Below are 24,425 nucleotides of genomic sequence, written 5' to 3'. Positions count from 1 at the left end.
TAATTTAGAACCCATTATTTTGTACGTATAGTTGGGATTATGTTTTCCAATGTGCATTACTTTGCATTTTTCAACATTGAATTTCATCTGCCATTTTGTTGGCCAGTCACCAAGTTTAGTGACTCTTCCCAGTCAGCTTTGGACTTAACAATCTTGAGTAGTTTTTATCACCTGTATATTTTGCCACCTCACTGTTTACCTCTTTTTCCAGATCATTGATGAATATATTGAACAGCACTGGTCCCAGTACAGATCCCTGGGACACCACAATTTACCTCTCTTCTTTCTGAAAACTGGCCATTTATTCCTACCCTTTGTTTCCTATCTTTCAGCCAGTTACTGATCCATGTGAGGACCTCTCCTCTTATCCCATACCTGCTTACTTTGCTTAATAGCCTTTGGTGAAGGACCTTATCAAAAGCTTTGTGAAAGTCAAAATACATAGTATGCACTGAATCTTCCTTGTCCACATGTTTGTTGACCCCCTGAAAGAATTCTGATAGATTGATGGGGCATGATTTCCCTTTGGAAAAGCAGTGTTGACTCTTTCTCAACAAATCATGTTCCTCTATGTGTCTCATAATTCTGTTCTTTATTATAGTTTCAACCAATTTGCCTGATACTGAAGTTAGGCCTGTAACTGCCAAAAGCATTATAAAACTGCAGTATACTGTGGTATAAATCTAAGCCTTCTGTAATTCATTGATTTAACCAAAGCATTAAACCCAGTTATTCCTAAACCATCACTTAATATTCAGTGAGAATAATTTCAGAACCATTCTGATTAGAGGGAAATATTTCCATTTGGGAAAGCATAATGGATTCAGATACTATGCTTCTATGGATATGATAGAAAGGACCACCATAGTGCTAACACACTAGTAGGAACTTTCCTGAGTTTTTAGATTGTTTCCTGAGCCTTTTATAGGAAAGTTGCAATATTTGTGAGAGGTTGTGTATGTTCCACTGAAAATAAAATAGGAATCTTTCAGGTATCTACCAGTGCCCAGATAATTTTCTGCAGATCTTCCCTATTGTATTTTTTGATGACTGTAAGAACTTTGTGGGGAGATGTGATAATAATGTTGGAATATCAGTCCCTTAAGCAGCTGATTGTGCAACCCTTATTTTCATGAATATCAAATAGAAGTCATGGGGACTACAGGCATAAGGATTATCTATTTATCAAGATTGTGATATGGCTCCAATCATTAAGCACTTACATGAGTGAGGATTGCAGGATCAGGCCCTGACACAGTCATGAAGACTGCTCAGGACTATAAATAGAGAGGATCAGGGAAACAATTTTTTCTGCCCGTCATACATGTTACATAAGTCTTATATAAGAAGCAAAAAAGTGCTCAGATTGATTTGCTGTCAGATCAAAGGTAGGGTCTGGTCCTCAAATTATTAAGGTGCCTTCATTCTATCTTGTGTCAGTCACTGCTTCTCTCACAGACTTAGTTGTATTCACTGTATCATTCCTCCATGCTTCCATTAACCTTGTGCAGGGTTCATATAATAGTAAGGAAAAAGAACTCTTCAAAATTGTAGGACTTATTCTCCACTCCATTCCACTGCTCTTGTGGTGGTTTGAAGCCACGAAATTAAGTGCAGTTACACCATTATGAAACTGGCATACCAGAGGAAGAACCAGGCCCTGTATTTGGTGAGAGTTAAAATATAGTTAACCTAATAATCGGTACTTCCACAGCAAGAAGAGAATTTACATCACACACACAAAGACACGGTGCAGTTGTTCACCGAACCCAACCCCAGGTCTACAACTCCTCTGTGATCTTTGCATGGAATGTTGGGGCCACTACTGCCATGTAAACACAGATCCAATGACACTCCTTCTGACTATTGCAACCTCCCAACATTGACACAAGTTCCTCTTCCCCGCTGTTAAAGGTTTATAAGCGCTCCCTGTTTAATGCTGACTCAGGGAAGCATAGAGTACCACAGAACAACTTCTTTTTTCATGTGGAAATAGCAGCATTTACAAGTTGATAGATAGGCCTGAAATCCATTAGAGGGCTTCAGGCGATGCAGAGTGCAACTTTGCTATACATCCTGGGAATGTAAAGATTGGGCACTGATTCACAATGAGCTCAATGGTTTGGAGGTCTCTGTGTTGAATCCTTGCTACTCCATTTGCACATCAAGTGCACACATCTTCCATGTAATGCCCTAATACAGTTGGTTGTCCACTATCTTAGGCAGAGTAGAAAACCAGGTGGTTCAATGATGAGATCATCTATGATATGCTTGGTAAATGTCAGGGTCTGCCCACTGAATCTGCCAGGTGTCTTCTGGGTTGAAGTTGGATGACAGACTTGCTTCTCCAGCTGCCCAGAATGGTTGGCGAGACTTAAGGCAAGTGTGAGACAGGTGAACAAGGTTGTCATGGAGCAGGAGCTTTTGATTAGTGAGAGCTTTCTTGTTCTCACACATCGTAGCCACCTCTAACTGAATGGTTGGAGGAGGGATGTTTTTGAGGACTGGAAGCCAAGACAGCAAAGTGGATTTCAGGGTGCCAGTTACAAGTCTCATAGCCTCATTTAGCAGGATAGCAATGAGGTCTGTGTACAAGTTTCTTCCCCAGAAAGCTGTGCAGTACTTGGCTGTGGAATAAACTAAAGCCACTGTTGCCATTCATAGTATTCAAGCAGCGCAACCCCAGTTAGAACCCGCTTGCTTTTGGAAGATATTGTTGTGACTCTTTGTTTTTTGGGTCACCTGTTTCAGATGTTGATAGATAAGGTTGCAATGAAGACTGAATTCTAGGTTGCTGGGGTTAGGATTGTGGGCGATTGCTGTGCCATAGAAGTTTATGTTCAGCATCCTCTTAGCTTCAGAATTGCTGAGATGGAAAGCTGACACCACCATTTTTGATGGATTGGGTTTGAGTTGCCAGTACCGAAAATAGTTTTCCATCTTCTTCTGATCAGCAGTAAGGGTGTCTTCCGTTTTGCTGGATGTTGTGGCCTGTGTCGTTAGTGACAGATCATCAGTATAAATGAGCTTATGTATAAGTTAAAAAGGGATGGAGCAAGGACTGATCCTTGTGAGAGGCCATTGTGCAGCATCCACTTTTTGCAAACCTGATTTATGAGATGGACATGGAACTTTCTTCTTTGAAGGCATTGACCTAGTGAGTTGAAATGTCTGGCCGGATTGAAGCAGGTTGGATAGCTTCAGCTCTAGGCCCTTGTGCCAGACAGTGCCATAGGCTGATGAAAAGCCGATAAAAGCTGTGGCCATTTTAATCTTCCACTGAAAGCTGGCCTCAATACGTGTGCCACAGAACTAACTTATGTGCACTAAAACTTCAGAATTACCGCTGCCAAACAAAGGGCTTTTAAAAAAGATTTTTTTCCATGTTGATGTGCCATATCATGCAACTTTCCCCAATACATGACACTGAGAAACAAATTATCCCATATAGTGCCTGGCTGAATTGGTCCACTTGTACTTGGACAAGTATCTGGAAGATTATTAATGAAAGCTGATTTGTTTTTTTAAATACTGAGTACTATGATCTCCATAGTTTATTCCAGGTAATAGAATTAGACTGAAGGGTCATTGTAGTTACTTGCTCATAAAGAAGAATGAGCAGGTAACTATGATATCAATAAGCAGGTAATTATAATATCAAGTGCTAGTTATTTTCATTCCTATCTGTCAATAACCCATATAATTGGATAACAACACGGCCAATCTTTTCTCTACGGGAAAAATGTAGAAACATATACAGCAATAAATATTTCTGTTTGAGAGTATTTTGAGGAGACATCAGAGAAAACAAAATCAGTTCTCAGAGGCTTTTCTCATACTTTCTCATCCAGTGACTTACATTACTAGCCTTATTCTGTTATTCTGCTCCAGCCCTGTCCTCAACATCCCTTTTTCAATCATGGTTTGGGCTTTCCTGGAATGTATTGCTGACAGTGCAGTATTCACTGCAAAGCCAGTTGATCATAATGGACTTCAGTAGAATTAGGAGCCAGACTTTATTTGAAAGGTGTTTTGTACATAAGAACCTCACACTCAGGAGGGGCAGTCTATACAAGCTTCCCATTTTTTAAACCTTTGTACAACATAAGGTTTACAGTCTGAACCAAAACAATTTGTGTAATGGTGCTACTAAGAGCATGACAGCACACATTCTCACAGAAGTACTTTCTAGCGGAGTCTTCTTTCCCTTAACCTGCTTTGTATTTGATTAAGAGTATTTGACAAATGTAAGAATGGGATTCTTAAAATACAGCATGTTTATAATGCTCACATGTGTGACACCTTTTGAAATCTCTGCCTGATGAGCTGAGTATCCCAGGTGCAGAGGAGCACACAGTTCAGGCAGAGACATCCCTTAGGGATACATTTATTAAAGGGGGGAATTCTATATCCTATTAAAAGGAAAGAAGTTGGTAAAGTACAGACAGGCGCTAGTGAGGAACAGTCCAACAAAATAATCACATTTAAATATAACACACAAAGGCAAGCAATGAATGTACAAAATAGGCAAAATGTACAAGTGCAATATACAAATGCTAGAAGTCTAAATACTAAGATGGATGAACTAGATAGAGTGTCTGGTATTAAATGGGGATATTAATATAATAGGCATCATGAAAACTTGGTGGAATGAAGATAACAAATGGACGTGGTAAAACCAGGCAGCAGGTTTAATACAAACAAGATAAAGTACTTCTTCACACAATTAACCTGTGGAACTCATTCCTATGGGATGTTGTGAAGGCAAAAAGTATAACTGGGTTAAAAAAAGATCTAGATAAGTTAATGGAGGATAGGTCCATCAATGGCTATTAGTCAAGATGGTCAGGGATGCAACTCCATGCTCAAGGCAGCCCTAAACCTCTGACTGTCCGAAGCGGGAGAGGAAGATGGGTAGATCTCTCCAAAATTGCCCTGTTCTGTAACCCCCTGAAGCTCCATGGCCACTATCTGACACAGGATACTGGGCTAGATGGACCATTGGTCTGACCCACAGTGGCAATTATGTTCTTAAAAACAACAGCAACAACATTATTTATTCTTTCACTTGGGACTATCTTTTGTTGGGTTTTATCATAAACTGTCGAGTGAAGCAAAATATTTTTGCTTAGCTCTGTAGAGTTTCTGATCCTTAGCCCCTATTCTTTGACACAGCTGTACTCTGACATACACTTTGTGTTCATTTGCAAAGCATTCCATAGGAGTTCCAGTCCATCCAGCATATCCTCTTATTGACACAATTATACCATTGTTAATGGGTTTTAATTGTCTCATCTAACCTATTGGCTCAGCTGACTCATCAGGTTTCTGTTAATGTATTAAAACTGTGATAATGAACATGTGTCAGATTATGACTTTTAAACAATCCTCAAAGAGAAATACTTAAAAAATATTTAGAAAGAGTCTCCAAAATTGGTTGAATTTATCTTCTCTAATGTTTTACATTTCTTTGAGACAGTGACAGAAAGAAAGAAGCAAAACTGCTATTTATTGCCTTTGTTTCAATATGAAATAGAGTTTTAAATGAAAGAGGATGAAACTTTATACAAATAGCAGTTGAAATAAAGAATCACACACTGAAGTCATTACAAGCAAGTGGTTTCACGTTCCAAAGGAAGCTAGAAATGCATGTGGAAAAAGAGATTCAATGGGTACAGGCACTAGCTACTAAGGAGTCCTGAACTAATGAGATACAAAACAATCTACAGGTATTTCAGAGGCTTCAAAAAGACAAGCAATAATGGGCTATGTGGCCTTCTTCAGGACCTTATGGGTAAATTTGAAAAAAGAGGCACTTGGGGGTTCCATCTGCATGACTCACAGTAAAGCCCCTGGGAGTTGTGTAGCTAAAAATCCTGCTCTAAGCTTTGAAATGGTAGGCATTTACTTTCCTAGGTTCGCTTAGAAGAAGCGAACCAGTACAAAGCAACAGACTTATTCAAAGTGGGGGAAAAAAAGCTGCCATTAAGCAGCAATAGTTTAAAAACCATATGGTATCATACAGCCAAAACTTCCAAGCTCAGTTGGCTAAATGTGGGTGCCTGAAGCCATATTTAGATGAATGTTAGATTTAGGAACCAAACTTTAGGCACTTGTGTTTGAAAATTTGGACTGTATTATATACTATACAAAAATAAATAATGTGTTGCATAATAAAATATCACAATAAAATTAATGTTGAACAATGATGCTTTTATTGTAAAAAAAACAAAAACACAATAAAACATTATATTCTAACATACAGGATTCAAATGAGTTCCAGCTTATCCTTACAGAGAGCATCAAAAATATTCAGAAGGAATATTTCATATAAGGAATATTGTGCATTTCACCTACTGCAGCTTAACTGAATGTATCAAATAGAATTAAGTGAATCTTGACAAATTTAGCTTCTCCTTTTGCCTGTGGAGTATCTTTGAGCAGACCATGATTTTCCTGAATTTGTTCATGAGTCAAATTCAGAATTTTTTTTCTCAATCAGTTGATCATAAGTGTTTGAAATTAAACTTGGTTGTGATTGGTTAGATAATTCACATGGTATTAGTTCTGTTCCAAGGTTACATGAATACACAAGCGCTTTAAGTGTGAGTATTTCCATGTGCAAATCTAAAATTCAGTTCTCGCAAATTCTAAAGGATGAAACTGGGGTGTTTTCAGCAGAAACTTGCCGTCCATCAATTACTCAACTCTCTCTCTGTAGAAAGCACACCCAAAAGGAATGTGATCTTGACTAAGGATTGTTCTTTTTAAAATGTAAATAAATATGCACAGAACACTTTTTGAGAGAGAATTTATTGGGAACCTTTTACAAAAGGAAAATGAATTCACAAAAGGTGACATTTTGGCCTCACTGAAGTCAATTAAAAGTTTTACTTCAGTGGGGTCAGGATTTCACCCAAAGAATTTAAGTGACTTGCCCTTAATCACACAAAGTCTTCGACAAAGAAGGGAATTAGAACTCTTATTTGGACTCCCATTCTTGTGCCTTAATTACAAACTATTTTTTACTTTCTCCGTAGATGGGAGGATTAGTGCTTGTACTTCAGTTTTAAAGTACTTTATAAATCCTAGGTGTTATTGACATTATTTGTTATGGTTTGGTTTTATGTTACAATGCAAACAATGTAGAAGTAATGTAGTAGAATTTTTCATGTTCTTCCTTTACTTTTTAAATTTGTCATTAATTCCCCATGTAGTTCTGCTGGCTTTCCAGTGCACTAATTGGAATGTGATTGCTAATCAGAATATTCATCTTTTTGCAGATTTCCAGGCTTTGGGTCTGAAGAAAGGAATGTTCTTCAACCCAGACCCATACCTGAAGATTTCCATTCAGCCTGGAAAGCACAGCATCTTCCCAGCGCTTCCTCACCATGGACAGGAGAAGAGATCCAAGATCACATGTAATACTGTCAACCCTATCTGGCAAGGAGAGGTAGGTAGCTGAGTATCTCATTATCTAGACTGCTCTATTCTTTTTTAGCCCTTTGTTTATAACATTTTCTCAGAACCTGGAAGTAAGCCTGATGATATCTCAATGTTTAAAAAAAAAATCAAAACAAAAACCACCGTAGCTTCTTGTTTGTTACCAATCAGGGTTTTATTTTTTAACTGTAGAAGACCTTAAATCAGTCAACGTGATCAAATGTATTTTAACTACTGTTAGTGCTCAATAGAAAAATACATACCTATAAATTTTCTAGGTAACCCCCTTTTCAGCCTGAGTCAAACAGCTTGTTCTATTGTCTCATTTTGTTCTAAAGTTAACTTACAGTTTGGTACAATTTTAGGACTGCATACAGTTTCATCTTCACTTATTTTCTCTTTTTCACAGACAGAAATATATTTTACCCATACATGTCCAGTGTATTTGAATATCTGTTTGTTTTCTACATTAGATTTTTGCTAACTTAAGCGCCTGCTATTTATTTGTTTAGTACAATACCAAAATACTTATTCCCTAGTTAACGATTCTTGACCCAATCATTTCTAGCAGGCTAGCATTTTTCTTGACATGACTTCGAAAGCATCATGGGGAATTCTGGCTCAGAAGCATTCCATAAGCCTTATAAAAAATATCCGGCCTGTAGGTCAACATGGTTAAAATTGTGATTTAACTGATTGTTCTTGTTCCATGACAATCCTAAATTTATTAATGCCAAAGGCCTAATTTTCTATGAAGATGAATGTTAGATTAATACTTTCCATACATATTGTATTTAAAGGCCATTATTTTAAAAAATCATTATTGAACATAGGCATCACCCAGCATTGAAAAATATAATTGGCTGTTTTTGAAAACTGCTGTTAGACTGATTGAAGTCTTGTAGTTATGAAAATAGAGAGAACATTGTGTGAGGTGCTATAGATGCAGCATGCAATCAAAAAAGGATGTGTGTGATTGAAAAATGTCAGTGGTAATGTAAATTAGAGGCAGATTTGGCAGATTTGCCCATCACCTGGAAGAAATACTCTGAAGTCAGCTGCACCTGCTTGAATGGATTCAGTAGGCCCCAGTGAGAACTTAGGGCATTTCACTGTTGCCAGCTGCTTTTAAAGTACACCTGAAACAGCAGCATACAGCACCTCTGTCGTAAACTAAGAGCATTAAACACAAAGGGCCTGATTTACCGGTGTTCCCTATTGGGCCAATTAGTTCCATTTCAGAAAAATGGTAAAAAACCCAAAACAAATAAATGGATCCAAATTAAATATAAACTGAAATGCCAAAGGGGGGAGGGGGGAAAGAGATCCAAAGAACAGTGACTGCACGTTCCTGCACAGGAGATGGGTAGCATTAGGGAACACAAGAACTATGTGAGTGTAGCTGTGCTACAAGTACGTGGTACCCCAGAGGAGTGGACAGGGACATGGCCTGAATCCTCCATTTGGTATTAACTGGTGCAGCTGGCAACACTTGCAGTGGAGGCACATGCTGTCCCTGTGCAAGGAGTGATGAAGTGGTTGTATACCTGGAGACTGAGTGGGATTTTCTGAAGCATTCAGTACAAACCTAACTCTGCTCCCACCCAAGTCAATACAGTTAAATATGATTTATTTTTGCTTTTAGGCCCCTGTGCATTACCAGAGCAGTATAAAATGGCTTTAGTGTAAATGAGACTCAGGCCCTCTGAGACTGGCTGCTGCTCTGACAGTTTGTCAGCGCTCCTTCCTCCGGTCATGCTGGGATGTCAGAGTTTGTTCAGTGACATTCCATTTCAGACAGAGTTTTGGAGTGATGGAGGAAAAACAATGAGATGGTCTAATTGGGGCTTGAACAAAAAAAAAAAAAAGAGAGAGAGCACCGTGGCTTCAGACTTCTTCACTCAGCCCCATAGTTCTCTTGATGGCATGAGAGCCTCCAGGCTCTCATCTTTAGTACTGTTGGCCTGCATGACTAAGAAATTCTAAGCAATTGTGGTGTCTGTCAGCAAACTCTATTCCTGCCTTCTCTGCAGCCAATATGAAGCGCTTCCTCACCATGGACAGGCTTTGAAGATATTTAGCTGCCACAGGCCAGTAATACAGTCTCTGTTCCCCAGGCACTAGTGACCTGAAATCTTCATCTCCTTGTCCATGTCACTTTCCACTGACTACAAGTTATTGGGCCTGATTCTCCGTTGCTTTTCACTTTGTGTAAGGAGAGCTGGAAATGCTATCAAACCAGAATGGCAGCATTTTATACCGACTCTGTGTGCATTTTTCACAGGTTTATATAACTACATAAGCAAAAAATCAGGCCCACGGTATGTAAAAATCAGGTATGGGTTTTTTCCCCATGAAAATGTATTAGGTCCTGAATTCATTTAAAATTGATTGGTTTTTATAAGGTGCTCTGTCATTGTGTAACTGCTTTGTGTAAATAGCAACCAGATGTTCCTTTTTCTTAATTGAATTACAAGTCTAATTTGGGATATTTGCTTACCTCACCTGAAAATTCAGGGGTAGGGGTTGAGTAAGGGGAAGAAGACTGTGCAGTCATTATAAATGTTTGCAGACTGGGGTCTTGAGTCTGCTCTGTTATGCCTGGCCAAACTCATAACTACCTGAGAGCAGAAATTAGCTCAAATTTTGTAGGTGCTATCCACCATAGTAAAGTCATGCAGAGTGTGAGGAAATGATTTCATTCACTGCCTTACATTCATGTACCCTAATGTTCCCTAGATATATACTATGTTGTTCCATATATTTAACCATTACACTTAGATTTCATACAATATAGCACCTTCCGTACTTGTATCTCAGAGCATGTGCTCAGTGATGAATTAAATACTGGGCATGTAATTCACCACAGTTATAGGCAGCTGCAACTCTGAACTTGAGAAAGATTGCAACCACTGAATTTGGCCTTGGTACTATGCTGCTTCACTAAGAAAATTTGATAGACATTTTGTGATCATCATTAGCTCACACACAAACTGGTATTTCAGCATGTATTCCTGGCTCTAGCCAGGTGGACAGTGTTACCTTTTAGACAATATTCATGGGATCTTCAGCTTTCATCTGAACAGCCACTAGGGAAAGGCAGAAAGGACCTTAGTTTAATTTATCTTGCAAAGGTTGCACCCCTACTGATGCAGCAATCTTTCTGGTCCCCTATACATAGACTGTCAGCTTTAGCTTTGAGTCCATGTCCTAGTGTGAAATTTTTTTCCCAGTAGCTTCTAGCTTAGAAATAAGAATGCTACAGGCAGAGATATACTTACAGCTCTGTGTCTGGTTAATGTGAGAGCTATAGCACAGGACACAGGAATGGGAGTCTGGAGATATGGATTATATTCCCAATTTTGCTTTTGTGCTGACTTTGGATAACCTTTCTGGGCCTCAGTTTAACCATCTGTGTTATAATATTCTGATAACATTGACACATCCGAGTCAAGATACAAGCTCCATTGTGATTCACGCTATATAAACATAAAGAGACAGTCCCTGCCTGAACAGTTTACAGTCTAAATGACAGGCAAATGGTGATAGGAGAAAGAAAGTAGTGTTACCTCATTTTATAGATGGAAAATTGAGGCACAGAGAAATTAAGGCCAAGATTTTCAAAAGCAACTAATGATTTTAGGAGGCTTAAATTTGGGATGGTCAGCATGAGACATCATAAAGGGCCTTGATTTTTCAGAGGATACGGCTCAGAACTTTGTGAAAATTAGGCCCCTCTAAGGTATCTGCCTGTATACACCCCAAAATTGAGGCACCTGAAATCACTGGCCACAGTGAAAAGCTTGGCTTAAGTGATTTGCCCCAGGTCACACAGGAAACATGTAGTCAGGTCAGAAATTGAACACAGATTGGCTAAACCCCAGTGTAGTGCCTTAACCACAAGCCTATTGTTCCTTTTTAACAATGGGCAAAATTATATTTACCTATCTTTGTAAAATGCTTTAAGGTCTGCATCTGAAAAGTGGCAATAATGATTATATCTAGTGTGCCGGTGCTTAAGTGTCTCAAAAAAATGTGTCACTTTTTAGGAAGTTACTCCTATCAGCCTTATATAAGAGAAATTCCCATAGTCTTCTCTGTTGAAAACAGAATAGCTGTGTCACATTTAATGAGTACAGGAAATATGATGTGTTTTCTGGAATAAATAAAGGGTGCAGTTAGGGAGTTCTCTACTTAGTCTAGATTTTATGTATCTGCCACTTAATGAGCAAGTCTAAATGTAACATGGAGAGACATCATGTGTTAAATTTGTGAGAGCTTTTGGTTCCTAAAGTAATAAATGAATGGATAACATTCCCACATGGAATTTTCCATCTGTCTCAGAAGTAATATTGAGATTTGTTGTTCCATATTTCATTCAAGAACCATTCAGCTCAAGTTACTCAAGATAGATATGAGTTAGAAATTTCTTAATTTGATCTGTTTTGCAGTGCTTTATATGAGAGGGCACAAGCGAATGGAAATTTCTTATTAAAATATGAGAGTAGTATGCAGCATTTTGACACCTGCAGTAGGGCTCTGAGTGAAGTCAAAGAGTTTTCACACATGGGGTTGTTCACTGAGGCATCCTACAACCAAGGTGACATCTCTTGTCACAGCTGAAAAGCAGATTTGTGATTTGTGTCTTTACATGTTCTCAGAGGCATAACATGAAATGCTGCTACTACAGTATTTTGCACACAGGATTATGGAAATGATGGTCAATTATTAGCGGTAAATATGCCCAATGGCTCTGTGATGAGATGTTAAATGGAGTGGGATCTGAGTTACTACAGAGAATTCTTTCCTGGGTGTCTGGCTGGTGAATCTTGCCCACATGCTCAGGGTTTACCTGATCACCATATTTGGGATCGGGAAGGAATTTTCTTCCAGGGCAAATTGGCAGAGGCCCTGGAGGGTTTTCGCCTTCCTCTGCAGCGTGGGGCACTTGCTGGAGGTTTCTCTGCACCTTGAAGTATTTAAACCATGATTTGAGGACTTCAATATACATAGGTTATGGGCTTGATATAGGAGTGGGTGGGTGAGATTCTGTGGCCTGCGTTGTGCAGGAGGTCAGACTAAACTATCATAATGGTCCCTTCTGACCTTAAAGTCTATGATTCTATGATTGCAACAATGCAAATATGTTGGTAATAGACATGCTGGAACAAAATCTTATATCTGTATTGTCATATGTAAATAACCATATTAATTCCCACTTTATTGGTACTCATATTTAAAAACTGTCCATCTTGTCCTGCTTCTCAACAAAGATTTAATAGCTATAATAGCAGAGACGGTCATGATTTGTCATATTTGCACCCGCTGAGGATCTGGCTCTTCGCGTACTATGCTATCTTGTTAACATTGTGAAGTCATTGGCCCCAAACCTGCAATAAGCTCTTCTCTCTTTTCCCCCTCCTTTTTCTCTCAGCTCCCCTTTCAGGCAGAGAGGTGTCAGTCGCAAGGGCGTAGCAAACATTCTTGCTGAAAGGGCTGAGCCAAATTTATCCCTAGTATAAGGCATGAGGTCAAAGCCCTGTTTTTCTCAAAAGTCTTTAAAACACCAAACACTATTATATTTGAAATCTTGGAGATTTTTTTTAAAGTGTTTGGTTAAGACAGGAAATTGCCTTTAGGCTTAGCTAGTCATAAGTGTTGGATTCACTGTATATGTTGTATTTAATCCTTGACACATCAAAGGCTTGATTCTGATCTAACACCTGGTTCACACCATTGATTTCAATTGGCTTAAACTGGTATATAATCAGAATCAGGTCCCATGTAAGGTCCTGTACATGTCCCAAGCATGAAGCTACCCGGTAGTCTGCAGAGTTATATGACACTAATGGTTAAGTGGTTCTACCACACTAACACTATGTAAAATGGAAAGCAAGCCTGTGGGGGGAAAAAAACCTGAAAATTGGTCTAAAACCAACAAGATGTAATTGAATAAAGACAACTGTAAAGTATTACAAGTAGGAAAGAAAAAAATCAAATGCACAACAACAAAACAGGAAATCACTGGCTAGGCACCAGTACTGTTGAAAAGAGTCTGAAGGTTACCAAAGTTATAAATCCATGGAACATCTTGAATACTGTGTGCAGGTGTGGTTGCCCCATCTCAGAAAAGATATATTGGAATTGGAAAGGGTTCAGAAAAGGACAACAAAAATGATTAGGAGTATGGAACGGCTGCCATATAAGGAGAGATTAATAAGACTGGGACTTTTCAGCTTGGAAAAGAGACAACTAAGGGGGGATATGATGGAGGTCTATAAAATCATGACTGGTGTGGAGAAAGTAAATATAGAAGTGTTATTTACTCCTTCTCATAACATAAGGACTAGGGGTCACCAAATGAAATTAATAGGCAGGAGGTTTAAAACAAACAAAAGGAAGTATTTCTTCACACAGCGCACAATCAACCTGTGGAACTCTTTGCCAGAGGATGATGTGAACACCAAGACTATAACAGGGTTCAAAAAAGAACTAGATAAATTCATGGAGGATAGGTCCATCAATGGCTATTAGACAGGATGGGCAACCATGGTGTCCCTAGCCTGTGTTTGCTGGAAGCTGGGAATGGGCAACAGTGGATGGATCACTTGATGATTACCTGTTCTGCTCATTCCCTCTAGGCACCTGTCATTGGCCACTGTCAGAAGACAGGATACTGGGCTAGATGGACTTTTGCTCTGACCCAGTTTGGCCATTCTTATGGCTCACAAATTACATATAAGTCAATAATGTGATGTAGCTGAGAAATAGCTAATATGATTCTGGGGTGTATTAACATGAGTGTCATATGTAGGACACAGCAGGTAATTGCCCTGCTCTACTTGACACTGTTGAGGCCTCAGCTGGAATATTTCATGCAGTTCTGAGTGTCGTATTTTAGGAAAGACATGGACAAATTGGAAAGAGTCCAGATGAGAGCAACAAAAATGGTAAAAGGTTTAGAAAACCTGACCTATGAGGAGAGGTTAGAAAAACTAGGCATGTTTAGTCTTGAGAAAAGAAGACTGAGGAGGGACTGATAAGTCTTCAACATTTTTAAGGGCTGTTATAAACAGAATGGTGATCAATTGTTCTCTGTGCTGAAGGTAGACCAAGAAGTAATGGGCTTAATGTGTGGCAAGGGAGATTTAGGTTAGACGTTAGGAAAAACTTTCTAACTATAAACTCAGTTAAGCTCTGGAATAGACTTCCAAGAGACGTTGTGGAATTCCCACCATTGGAGATTTTTAAGAACAGTTTGAACAAACACCTGTCAGGAATAGTCCTTCCTCAGTGCAAGGGGCTGTACTAAATGGCCTCTCAAGATCCCTTCCAACCCTCCATTTCTATGAAAGAATGTTCTTTTCACAAATCTTCTCTCCCTACTAGAATGGAAATAAGGTGGGGTGCATATTGATTTTGTTCCTCTCTCCTAATGAGATGCCTCTGGCATCATGTTCTCTGTATAAAGTCCTTTCAAAATATGTTTTTAATGACTGCAAGCTGTAAAGTAGTCCATCACGCAGTCAGTTACTGCAAGATTTAAATAAAACCAAGTCCCTATGTCTGCCTTCATTGACCTAATTCTGAGGAACAGTGGCACCAGGTTTTTCTGTGACACGGTTTTTATTTTGTTTTCAAAGAACTTGGATTGATTGGGAAACACAAGCTTGAATGAAAAAATATTTGTTCAAGAAATAGTTCACTTTTCTCAAACATGGTTAGAAAATGCTCTCAGTTTGCAATTAGAGTACTTTGGGGCCATTCAGACTTTCATATAAGACATATTGACAATATTTCTTTCTTAATAACTACAGCAGTTTGGCTAAGCTAGCTTCATGAGTGTTTTGTTTATTTACCAGTAAGTGGGTAGAGTCTCAGGAATGGGCACCCATTCTATGTGCCATTAAAAATTGGCCGTTGCCTCCATCCAGTGTATTTAAGCTGGTAGATAGTGTTATCTGTTAGAGAAGACATAAATCTTAGGCCCTTGTAATTTATGGTTCTAGAAGGATGGCTGAGCCCAGATTACCAGCCAAACTATAACTAGGATACTCACAGTCTGACCTACCTGTAGTTTCAGTTGGTTGTTATTGTCTTAATTACGTGTTTTTGGTGCAGAATGGTGGCTGCTTTTCCTGAAGATAGGTGCATTTTAATGATGGGTTAAGTGATCTGCATAAATATAGCTATTAAGCACTGTTGTAAAAGGGATGCTGGATAAGATAAATTGAAATTATTATTATATGAGTCATTTAGCCAAATACATCTTGTAGACACCCAACTAACCTCATTACCTGCTTGTGGCAGGTTTTGTACCTCGTTGACCCCTTGAGTTGGGGGGAGCAAGTGGTAATCCTGCCTTTCTATGCCTACATCTGTTCCCCCCCTCCCCAGTAGTCAGCACAGTGTGGCCCAATGGCTAGGGTCCATATACTGTCTCTCCCTGAGTGGGGTAATGCGGTCTAGCGGCCAGAGTTCATGCACTGTGCCCCTCGGGCAGCATGGCCCAATGGCTAGAGTCCATCTAATTCCCACTTCCCTAATGGGATAGCGTGGCTTAGCAGCCAGAGTCCATGCAATGTGCCTCTAGGGCAGTGCAGCCCAATGGCCAGAGTCTACCTGATTCCCTATCCCTTGGTGGGATAGCACAGCCTAGCAGCTGGAGTCCATGCAATGTGCCCTAGGGTAGTGTTGCCCAATGGCTGGAGTCTGTCTAATTCCCCCTCCCCAGTAGGATAGTGTGGCCTAGCAGCCAGAGTCCATGCTTCCCCCTTCAGAGGCAAAACAGGGATCAGGTAACTGGGGCCATCACAAGGGGGCAGTGGCCCCTGGTAGGGGGGCCCCAGCCCACCTGACTCCACCAGGCCCTGACCCAGGGCCCTGCCCAAGGCAGAGAGGTCCACAACAGGGTCAGCAGGGAATCCTACCAAAACATGCTGATCTCATAATGGTGGGCGATACCACTCCCTTACTTTCCCTGGGTCACTTCCTACCAGTTCTCCAGCAGCAGTAGTCCATATGGCATCTGGGTCTGCAGGTTCCTCAGCACAAGACATTCCCTGGAGTTCCAATAACTGCAAGCCTCTGGTCCAGGTCTCTGGCTCTTCAGCTCCAGGATGTCCAGGCTCCTCAGCACCTGTCACTCCTTGAGCTTCTGGTTGCTTCAGTCCTCTGTCCAAGTTTCTGGCTCTTCAGCTCTCATGGGTAAAGGCCGGAGCCTCTGCCAAGCATCCTACCTCCTCAGCAGCCAGCACTGACTGAGCAGCTCTGCAGGCTTTTATACCTGACTTCCAGTTGGAGCATGCCCAGCAGAGCCTTAGGGGTGGGGCTTCCTCTGCTAGGAGGGAAGGGTTAACCCCCTTGGTACCAGTGTGGGGCCGATCCGCCCCATCACACTGCTAAATATCTTAGTGAAGTTCAGCAGATTGTTTCCTTTTTATTAAAGACATACAAAAACTGTGAGCTCCATTAATAATTATGGGTGAAACTTTCAAAAGCACCTACATGACTAAAGATCAAAAGTCCCAATGAAATTCAGTGGAATTTATAGTCTTAAATCTTTGAAAATCCCATGCTATGTCACCCAGTGTGCTACAGACCTTACTACAATGAAACCCTTATCACATAGGGGCTTGATCTAAAACCCATCGAAGGCACTGTGACTCTTTCAAGCCCTTAGTCTTCTTATTGACACCTCTCTTGGGGGGAGGGGGGACAGCATTCCTATTTATTCTGTAATTTCCTGGCACAGAATTTTCTGTGGAGTCCAAGAATCTACCCTGGCCATAGAATTATGCTCCAGAATCTAAACTTTAATTTAAAAAAAAATTATGAGCAAAATTGTCAAATCTAGATGGCTAAATTAAGTTTCTAAATCCATAACTAGGCACCAAAATAAAAATTATGTGATTTAAATCAGTGCTGAACATCAGCAGCTCCCATTGACTTTCTAGGATTTGTTGGCGTTCAGTCCTGCTGAAGATCAGGCCATTTCTACTTAGGTGCCTAAATATGGTGTTAAGAGTCTAATTTTTGCATCTTGGTATGAAAATTTTGGTCAGCGTTTTTAGAGCTAATGGTGAGAAATATAACCTTGAAAATGTGATTCAGGTACAAAGTATGGTTATGTTGTCTTCCAGACAACGTGAAATAATAGGTTTCAAAAGTTTGAACTGCCCCATAGGATGTTATCACCTACAGATGCCAATTAAAACATCACATAATTTCACTGATGATCACACATTAGCTAGCTAATGTGCTTATCTTGCCATCCCAAACAGCTTCCCAAAGCTCCGGAGGTGCTGACAGCCTTCAGCTTCTTCTTCTTGACAACTTCCCCAGTGTAACCAGGGACTTGTCAGTACAAACATCTGCAGGATTTTGCCATCTGAAAATGTTGGGATGATGTAAATTAAACTCAGTCTAATATCTAAGGTCCAGATTGTGACTCCCTTATTCACGTTAACAAGAGGTTACTCACAAGAATAATTCTAGAATGAGCAAGGGATTTACAACATGGCCCTAAATAAATAACAGTGGGGATACTGTACTGATTAAACTATTCATTTTGTTATTTAATTCAGTTAATCACTCCATTTTAAAATTAAGTGAATCTGTTGCAGAACTTTTTTCTGCCATAGAAACTGGAGAACTTTACCCCACAGAGTTTAGGTCCAGCTTCTACACAAGGGATGAAATCCTGATTCCACTGAAGTCAATGTGAATTTTGCCAAGGTTTCAATGATGCCCTGATTTCACTCAGCATACACAGAGCCTTATGTACGGTAGCCTCATTATACAGCAATTGCTAACAAACAGCCAAGCAAAATGGAAAAGATCCAAAATGTATTCAACTGTATAGCTGTCATTTTCTGAATATCTGATGATAATTGAAGTGTGAAGGCCCAAGACAGCTCAGATTTCCTTCAGGAACTGATTAAAAGCAAGAAGTAAATACACTAGATTGCTTTAATATGTCATTCTGCTACATATACAATTTAACTGCAATTTCTGTTCTCCAAAATTATATAAGTCTTGCTAGTCTCACACTTCAATGCCCATAGGAGTCCTCAGAGTATTTTTAATCTGTGCTATGCTAATAAATATGTAGGCACAACATGGAGGAATGAAAGAGAAATCATAATTAACTGTAGAAGTGGTGTTTGAAATTGATGTTTCCATGAGTTCTTTTAAATTGTTAATGGCATTGTCCTGAAATTTGCTATTAATAAAACAAGAGAAGTCTTGCTAAACTGTTGAAGCCTCCAAAGAAGAAGAATTTTTAAAGAGTCTATCAACCACTAACTCAGAATTAGAGAACAGATGAAATTAATGTAAGGGGAACTTTTTCTGTTTTTTGTTTCTACAGCATGCTCATTATAGGCATATAGCAAGTCTGTGCCTGGAGGCTCTATCCAGCCTTCAAGGCAATCATTGGAAAAATTCTCATTGACTTCAGCAGGATTTGGATCAGACCCTAGAACAGCAGCACATATTCAGATATACACTGGGAGACTCATCCAGCGAAAAAGACATTGTGCTTCAGGATAACATAGCACTGTTGGGCTGGCTCAGTTGGCTGAAGGACACTCTTTATTGCTGCTGAATTTGGGAGCAAAGTGTCCCCTAGTAGATCCTTTATAAGTCCTATAGTATTCTACAGTTATGGACCAAAACTCTGCAGCTTGCAGTAGTGATGCTGCAATGCTTTGTGTTGCTACTGTTTAATACTGTAGTATTTTTGAAGCAGTTATGGATGTGATATGATTGCATTTATAGTCATTGTTTTTCCCTGATACTTTACACTTCCTGTCATAATGTACATTTCATTATATTCACAATATATAGCTACTAACACAGTAGTGGTCACTACTACCACAGGATTCCATATCTATCCACATTGGCTCACAAGCAGCACAGTGTGCATTTTGCCATCTTTCCTCTTATGCCGTCACTTAGGAACAAGCAGGATTTGGCCCCAGCTGCTTAAGGAACAAAAATTCCCCATGAGTTTGTATAGTTCAGACAAATAGTATAGTATTAGGCAATAATTACAAGCACAGGAAGTTTTTGAATGGTGGACATTTCTGTGTCTTTAAATAATGGAGATGGTGAATGTTGCGGGACATTAAAAATGTAATTGATTAACTATACTACTGGAAATGAAAAACCTAGTGATGAAATATTCAGCTAAAAGACTCAATCTGTTCTCATCCATCAAAACTAAATTATAGTCTTTTAAGTTTTACTTCTTCTTACATCTTCCCTTTGGTATGATAGATATCTCAGATAAAATTTCTTTTTAATTATATTGCGTATTCAGCTGCAAATCAAGAGCCTCATTCCTCCTGTCATCTATGTTTTAATTTATCTACTCATCATCAGCTACACTGACAATCTTTTAAAAGAACTAATTTGTACATAAATCCAATCTAATCAGGGTTAATGGATTTATTCTGATTTATTTCAAATTTCCTTTATATTATTGTTAGAAGCCTGTCTCTGTGATTCTCCTCTTTTCCTCCCATGATGGTTTTACCATGTTAATTCAAATATGAGAATAATGTTGGTGAAAAATACAAACTAGTAGTTAATCATGAAAATCAGCTAACTTAATGTTATAATTATGTTTAACCCCTGGAATGGAATGTCCCTTTTAAATGGGTGCAGATGTATTCTGCAAAGGCAGCATTTAATGTGTAACATGAGTTCTGTACCATATGTGAGCAGCATGCATAAAATCCCCATGCAATCCATTTGCATGAATAATTTGTGTATGCACAAACCAATGTTGGGTCAGGGAGGAGACATGCAGGTTATAGTCTTGAACCCTGAAAATGACACTTGCTACAAGGTGTCTGCAAAGTAGCCTCTCTCACGTGTTTTAAGGAAAGCCAAGGTTAGGGCAACCACTGTAAACATAGAATCATAGAAATTTAGGGCTGGAAGGGACCATGAGAGGTCAACTAGTTCAGCCTCTCATACTAGACAGGACCAAGTATACCTAGACCATCCCTGACAAGTGTTTGGCTAAGCTGCTCTTAAAAACTTCCAATGATGGGGATTCCACAGTTGCTCTTGGAAGCCTATTGCAGTATGTAATTATTCTACAATATCTAACCAAAATCTCCCTTGCTGCAGATTAAGCCCATTACTTCTTGTCCAGCCTTCAGTGAACATGGAGAACAAGTGATCGCTATCTTTATGACAGCCTTTAACATATTTGAAGACCATTAACAGGTCCCCTGCTTAGTATGTGTGTGGATTAGCTGGCATGTACACATGAATCTCCCAGTAGCTGACACACTGTGCTTCATTCTGATTGAAGTTTCAACAATGTGAATCTATAGAACCCCGAGGAATAAAACCAGTGCAAGTGAGAGGAGAATCAGAACCCTACTGAGTATTTTAAAGTGTCAGTTTATGTCCTCAGATCCATCCAAGACCTCACTGTAATGTATGATCAAAAAGATCTTCATGTATACAATAAAAGGTACCCCATCCTTTTTAAATTACCAAGGATTAAACTACTACTGTACATTTCTTGGCAGCAGAACAGTGGAAGAACTTGAAATCTCAGTTTTTCTAAGTTAAATAGATGAGTTTACCTCAGTATCCACAATATCAAATTGTATTTTCCCATGTTCACTATAAGAAATACGTTAAATATTGAGGTAATGTTAATTTCTTATCTTAAGAAAGATGTCCTGGACTGAATAGAGATTCAGATGGCATATGGAGTACAAAGTACATATCAATAGAGATCCATTAATAAACATAGGGATAGGTTGGATAATGACTATATTTGGCAGAGGCACCGATGTGGAAATATTGCCAACAGCTACATCCATGCATGGAGATCTGCAATGGCAAACACAGCTACAGTACAAGTGTTGTACCTTGTTGTTTAGAAATACAGCACAATGGTTTTTATTCTTGATTCTCGTTTTATGTCACAGGCTGTCCTTGCCTTCTCCTCCATTAGACGGTTGATTGAATCGTCTCTAATCAGTGTCATGCAGTTATAGGTGCACACTGAGAGGACAGTCCTTTTTCTGGCCCCTGAGATTCTTAACAGCCTCTCATCGACTGAACTTCCCACCACCGTCGTAGAACGGATCAAGGAGCGCACAAAGAGTTGGGGCCTGTTTATTCATGTTGTTTTAGCCATTTCTTCATCCACCCACTGGCTATGACATCAGTGGCGCGTTTACCTCCTCAACTTAGCTAGCACTCAACATAGAATCATAGAATATCAGGGTTGGAAGGGACCTCAGGAGGTCATCTAGTCCAACCCCCTGCTCAAAGCAGGACCAATTCCCAACTAAATCATCCCAGCCAGGGCTTTGTCAAGCCTGACATTAAAAACCTCTAAGGAAGGAGATTCCACCACCTCCCTAGGTAACCCATTCCAGTACTTCACCACTCTCTGATGTTTTTCCTAATATCCAACCTAAACCTCCCCCACTACAACTTGAGACCATTACTCTATGTTCTGTCATCAGGTACCACTGAGAACAGTCTAGATCCATACTCTTTGGAACCCCCTTTCAGGTAGTTGAAAGCAGCTATCAAATCCCCCCTCATTCTTTTCTTCTGCAGACTAAATAATCCCAGTTCCCTCAGCCTCTCCTCATAAGTCATGTGCTCCAGCCCCCTAATCATTTTTGTTGCCCTCCACTTGGACTCTTTCCAATTTTTCCACATCCTTCTTGTAGTGTGGTGCCCAAAACTGGACACACTACTCCAGATGAGGCCTTACCAATGTCAAATAGAGGGGAATGATCACATCCCTCGATCTGCTGGCAGTGCCCCTACTTATACAGCCCAAAATGCCGTTAGCCTTCTTGTCGACAAGGGCACACTGTTGACTCATATCCAGCTTCTCGTCCACTGTAACCCCTAGGTCCTTTTCTGCAGAACTGCTTCCTAGCCATTCGGTCCCTAGTCTGTAACAGTGAATGGGATTCTTCCATCCTAAGTGCAGGACTCTGCACTTGTCCTTGTTGAACCTCATCAGGTTTCTTTTGGCCCAGTCCATCAAGGAGAACAGCTGGGTTGGTAGTCTGACACCTTAAAAGCATGGTTGAACCTCCTGAAGAATACATTCTGCTATCCTCGCTCTCAGACAAGCCCTGGTCACTGCTGCACCACCTTGAGGCATTGAGGTATGATTTTGCAGCAGGGTCCCATTAGAAACCATCAAAATCAGATGGGTACAAAGTTGTTTTAAAGAACAGTATTTTTAATGGTTTTTAGGGGGAAGATGTCATGTTGTTCCACCAGTGAAGACCCACACAGTGTCCATTTACATCCCTTTACTCCAAGAGCCCCAACCACATGTGCCTCATATGGGGGGGCTTCCACGGGTACGGAAGAGAATGATGCCACTTTGGCTCTGCTTCCCTCCCCTTGATGATTGTGCTCGTGGCCACTGGAATGGCATTTCTGTTTCTCCTATCCCCCCTGCTCTATCCAACTGGGTGAAGGGCAAGACAATCCCGTAACACTGAGATGGCAGCTCTCACCAAACACCGACTCTGCAATAGTAGTCAATTTTCCTAAACACTTGTTTTAAATATGAATATGAATATATTTATAAGCAAATTACTTCTTTAGCTTTCTGGGGGTTAAACCATCTCTCCCCTCTGATCCCAAGAACACAGAGGGTCCTACATGGTACATAATTAACACCGTTCCATCGTGGTAGGCTGTGATGACATCATGCAGAGCACTCTGCTCTCCTTGCAGGCCATGGCATCCTGGTTTGGTTTAACTGGGCCGGCTGCCTCCCGAGTGTCCCCTCATGGCCAGGGATCACTCTGCAGGTGACCTGCTTCATTTTCTCCTCTCACCACAAATAAACTCCAACCAGGCTTTCATGAGTTCTTTGACAACAGCTCTCCTTAGGGTCTGGTTAAAAAATAAACACACAAGTCTCCCCCCAGCCGTAAGGTGGGCACATTCCCAAACTCCCTTGGTGTCTCAGGGTCCTTTTTGCCTTACCAGGCTACTCATAGCCCTTCCTACCTGAAGAAGCTCCTCTAGTCTTAAGGTCTTCCCTGCAGCAACCTTTTTCACTTTCTAGTGTCTCTTTACTGCTTCCTTTCCTTTAAGTTTCCAGCTGCTCTATATAGGAGAATCAGCTCCTCCATACCCAGCTGCTAATAATCCCAGACTCCATCCCAGGTGGCTAATTAGATTGGTGCTGGACAGCTCCAGGCTTCCGACCTTGGAAGGGGCAGGCCACCCCATGATACTCTGTAGCTGCTCCCTCTGTGGAAAATTGGAGGTGGATTTTCAAGTCAGTCTCCATATCCCTCCAGTCCTTATCATCTCTGGTGAGACTGCCAACAAAGGTGCTAATTAGTGCTAGTTGCAGTCGTGTTTTTTGTGATATAGGTACTTGTGCTATAGAAGCTAGACTGAGACTATGAACTCATTTTACACCAGTCCCAATACAGCCATCAGCTCATAATGACTTTCACTTATTACTGCCCTGAGCCAAATTAGAACAATATACTTTTGAAGAGACAAATAAGTGATGTTGTTCCCCCTGCTCTGAGGTTATTTTTTCTGATTTTCCCCTCCTACTGACTTGTACGTTTCTTCAGGAGACAGAAACAAAGTGTCTAAAGAATCAAGCATGAACTGAACACATTTTTAAAAAACTGCACCATCTTTGCTGAGCAATCAGAGTTCTACAGAGATGCAACCCCATTACCAATATGGAAGTAATTGCACTAGACATCAAAGAACAAATATATCAACCTGTTCTGCAGTTCCAGCTTTTTAATGTACCCATAGATTTCACCCAGTTGTTTTTAATACTAATTTTGCAGCAGACGAAGGGAAAAAGCATAACTCTGCCATGACAATCTGCCATATGCCTTGCCCATCATCTCAAATTGCATCAGTCATTTTGCATTAGGTCATACCTGATATGACATGTAAAGCAACACACCGTGACTGACACAACA

General features: G+C 40.1%; 1 protein-coding gene across 5 annotated transcripts in view; it reads left to right on the top strand.

Annotated features, from left to right (window-relative positions):
• The window catches only part of HECW1 (HECT, C2 and WW domain containing E3 ubiquitin protein ligase 1), a 398,524-nt gene that overhangs the window by 247,136 nt on the left and 126,963 nt on the right, over positions 1–24,425 (top strand). For all 5 annotated transcript variants that reach the window (XM_045008223.1, XM_045008222.1, XM_045008225.1 and 2 more), the window contains one exon: positions 7,284–7,453. In XM_045008223.1, coding sequence (XP_044864158.1) covers positions 7,284–7,453 — 170 coding nt within the window. The remainder of the gene's footprint in view (positions 1–7,283; positions 7,454–24,425) is intronic.

Source organism: Mauremys mutica, chromosome 2 (assembly GCF_020497125.1).
Source record: "Mauremys mutica isolate MM-2020 ecotype Southern chromosome 2, ASM2049712v1, whole genome shotgun sequence".
Taxonomy (NCBI): domain Eukaryota; kingdom Metazoa; phylum Chordata; order Testudines; family Geoemydidae; genus Mauremys; species Mauremys mutica.
This window is presented reverse-complemented; position numbering and strand designations above follow the sequence as displayed.